The sequence below is a fragment of the Octodon degus genome, unplaced genomic scaffold (assembly GCF_000260255.1).
Source record: "Octodon degus isolate 3935 unplaced genomic scaffold, OctDeg1.0 scaffold00146, whole genome shotgun sequence".
NCBI lineage: Eukaryota > Metazoa > Chordata > Mammalia > Rodentia > Octodontidae > Octodon > Octodon degus.
The window spans coordinates 6,265,939-6,269,841 of record NW_004524722.1 but is presented as its reverse complement, the minus strand read 5'-3'; the positions used below and the strand labels follow the sequence as shown (position 1 = coordinate 6,269,841).

The 3,903-nt window shown below is 43.0% G+C and overlaps 1 protein-coding gene across 1 annotated transcript; it reads right to left on the bottom strand.

The window, feature by feature from the left end:
• Positions 1–213: 213 nt before the first annotated feature.
• Positions 214–1,819, bottom strand: LOC101572339 (putative olfactory receptor 52P1). The gene is given in 3 exon segments (XM_012517136.2): positions 214–1,194; positions 1,196–1,231; positions 1,718–1,819. Coding segments are annotated over 3 exon segments (1,119 nt in total).
• Positions 1,820–3,903: the final 2,084 nt, after the last annotated feature.

The following is a 3,903-nucleotide window of genomic DNA, read 5'->3' as shown; positions in this document are numbered from 1 at the left end:
ACAGAAGACAGTGCTATTATTTTATTTCACAGAGGATAACTGCCTTACTTTGAAATTACTGAGCCCAAATGTTTTTATGTGTTAGCTTCTCTGTACGAAAGGAAACATTTTGGTACCTAACCTGCCAGCGTGACATATTTCTCCCACAAGACAAATTTCCCCCAAACTGTGTACACATCACATTGCTTCTTCGTAGTCACAGGTGCTGAATTATTAAACAAGTTTCTGAGCATGGGACATTGCCATAGATGCCTTCATCCGGAAACCGTACTTGGCCACTTTGTCCCGAAATTCCTTTGTTTTTACTCCATAAATAATAGGATTGAGCATTGGAGGTACAAGAAAGTAGAGGTTGCCAAGAATCGTGTGGACATGGGGTGGAATAGCCCTGCCGAAGCGGTGAGTAAGAAAGGAGAAAAGTGAGGGAGTATAAGAGACCAGCATGACACAGATATGTGTGGTGCAGGTATTGACTGCTTTGTGGTGGGCTTCTTTAGAAGAGAGGCGCATTATAGCCTGGATGATTAGTGCGTAAGATGAAGCAATCGCTGAGATGTCCAGCGCAACGACCAGCAAAGCCACCACCAGGCCATACATGCGGTTGACCGTGGTGTCCACACACACTATCTTCACCACGGCCATGTGCTCACAGTAGGTGGTTTGAATGGCACGATTGGCATGAAAGGGCCTATGCTGGAGCAGGATGGGCATGGGGAGAATAAAGAGGATGGCTCGCACTAGACTCACCAGGCCAATGAGCCCAATGCGGCTGTTGGACAGGATGGTGGCGTAATGCAGGGGCTTGCAGATGGCCACGTAGCGGTCAAAGGCCATGGTGGTCAGGACAGCTGACTGCATGGCAGAAATGGAATGAATGAAGAACAGCTGGAGCAGGCATCCTTCATAGCTAATCCTATTCTGGCTGAACCAGAAGATGCACAGCACCTTGGGAATGGTGGTGGTGGACATGCCCAGGTCCGTCAGCGCTAGCAGGCAGAGGAGCAGGAACATGGGCTTGTGCAGGGAACGCTCTGTGGAGATGGTGAAGAGGATGGTGCAGTTCCCCAGCACAGTGATGAAGTAAATGGAGGAGAAGGGGATGGAGATCCATTTGTGTTTGTCTTCCATTCCAGGGATGCCTTGGAGAATGAAGAAAGAGGGATGGTCAGTGGCGTTGCAAGTGCTCATGGTGGCAACCCAGGGATGTACCTGAGGGAAGAAACTGCCTGAGCTTCAATTTAAATTTTCAATAATTTGAAACTGGAAAACCAAGATTAGAATATTAAGGCGTGCAGAAAAGATTCTGAAGTCATAAAGCAGTAGATTGTAACATGACAACAGTAATCACACAGTATAACGACATCGACATCTATGAGAATATATTTTATAATAAATTTTTATTAATAACCACTCATTGATAAAATGATATCTTAACACATTTATAGTTTAAAAATAGATGTGTTTTCACTAAAAAATAACTTGAAGTATATAAAAAAGGGTTAGAAATACAAAAAACATTAAGATGAATTAAAGTGCATAATAAAATCTTACAACCAAAATTTTGCAGAACACACATTTTTAGCAGATATGGGATCTGAGAGAGAGCAGGCCTTTTTGATGCGAGCTCGGCATGGTGGTGGAGAGTGGAGTAGGGAGTCTCAAGAGACCAGCCCGCTGGAGTGTGAAGCTGAAGCCCCCCTCACAGAGAAGCGCTCACCTGAATATGAGGCAGAGAGAGCAGGCAGCTGGCTCCCGACTCCTGCTTCCGGTGTGCTGGGTGGGTGGGTACGTATGCGTGCGAGTGTATTTCAGCTGACATCTCTGTGGATGAGCGTACCCATGGGCCTGCATCCCTTTACCCCTCACTATCTGGCACGCAGGATCCATCATGTAGCTCTTTAAGTAGCCAAAGAAATGTCTCCCGGGGATTTCAGATTAGCTTCTTGCTGCTGTGCAGCACACATGTGAGTTTCTGCTACCATTGTGCTTGCAGTTGACCCTGAGGGTTGCCTGGACTCCCAGAAGAGGCTAAGTGACCTTAGAGATTCTGAGCATCCTCAGTCCTCGCTGGCTTCGGAGGAGCTTGGGGAGACAGGGCAAATTTAAAGCTGATTCAGTGGACAAATAAAGGAACTTCCAGAGGAGAAGGAGAGGGAGGGGGAGAGGGAGGGGGAGGGGGAGAGACAGAGCAGAGACAGAGACAGAGACAGAGACAGAAAGGCAGAGAGGCAGAAGAACATGTAGTCTTAAAATAGGAGGCAATCATCACATTTGGACTAGGAAGAAATTCTGCTAAATGAAATAAACCTGGGGCAGAAAGAAAAATATGTGATAAAACCTATGTGTAGTATAGAAAATAAAAATGCCAAAGTGTAGACAAAAAGTTAATAGTGTGTAGCAACCAACACATTTTTTTTAATGGGCAAATTATAGCTTCTCTTGACCCAGGGGCGGAACAATGGGTACATTGTGTGAGATGCTGGGCACGGGGGCTGGTTTCACAATCATCACTATTCTCACTACGGGCGCATCTTACCACACTCTATTACTTCTGGAATGATCATGCCCAAGATAAAATCAGTCACTACCCTCCATCGTGAGCACCTAACCAAACAATGATTAATAATGATAACAATAATGATAATGATAGCCGTCCCCAGCCTCTTCTGTCTTTCCCTGGCCAACCTTTGTGCCCAGTCAGTGGCTTTGTCTTTCATGTTCTCTGGCTCCCATCTGCAGTCCTAATCCATTCTCACAGCCTCTTTCATTCCAGGCCCGCACCCCCCTACTTCTAGTCCAGTTGTGGGCGCATAGTTTTTTACATATGTTAAGAGGAAGCAAATATATTCAAAATTTTTAAAGCATTTTACCAAAGCCACTACAAAATGCAGAAGACGAACCAAAATCACAAACCATAAAAATCTCAATGGAAATCTGACTCTGAGAGCCAGATTCTAAATCCTGATGTAATGTTACTTCTGCCTATAGAAAGACTTTAATGAGAGTTTGGTAGGAGGGAACCAAGAGCAAAGGAAGGTGAATCGCAAATTAAGTGGCTCATGAAAATAATACATTGGCAGAAAGGTCTGTAAGTAAATGCCACTGAGTACTGACAGTACTCACCGCACATAGGTAGCTTTCCTATGCAGAAGATCATGCCTCTAACAATGTTCAGAAATCCTGAATTCTGTTCTGTCTGTCCTCTTGTGGTGGTCAGGACCTGAGGAGGTCCTGACAGGTGATAATGGCAGCAGCCTTCCCTCCTGGTCTTCCTCTCCCACTGAGTCCGCTATTTCCCTAAATCTTGTATGGCAATCACTCCTGTCGTGTTCAGAATGGAGTGGGCACATAGTAAGTAATGAATAAATACAATATTCATAATACAAGCGAGTGGATAAATTAGCAAATCAGTTCATTTGGAAATAAACTAAAAATGTTCCTGCTTCACTAGCTTTAACTCATTTTTTTCTGTGTATATAGAAGTTCAAAACCCAAGTATGTGTGAAGGTTATTCCCACTTAAATAAATTTATAAAATTTAGTGAAAATTTAAACAAATATCAATGATTCATGTCTATAGACTCTTATAAAAATTATAATTAAATGCAAAAATATAACTAAATGCAATAGAAGGAACAAGTACTTAAAGATAAAACTATGGGGCTGGGGACATAGCTCAGTAGAATAAATGCCTGCCTGTCAAGCACAGGGTCCTGAATTCAATCCCCAGCACCATAAATAAATAAATAAATACCTATGACAGAGGAGTGCTTGACAAAAATGATTGATAGACTATAAAACTGTTACATATCAAATAGTGAGGTTATAGTGCGTGCAAAGGAGGATTACTTGGAAGGAATTATATCAATACAAATGCTCATTTAAATGTATTAATTATTGAAAC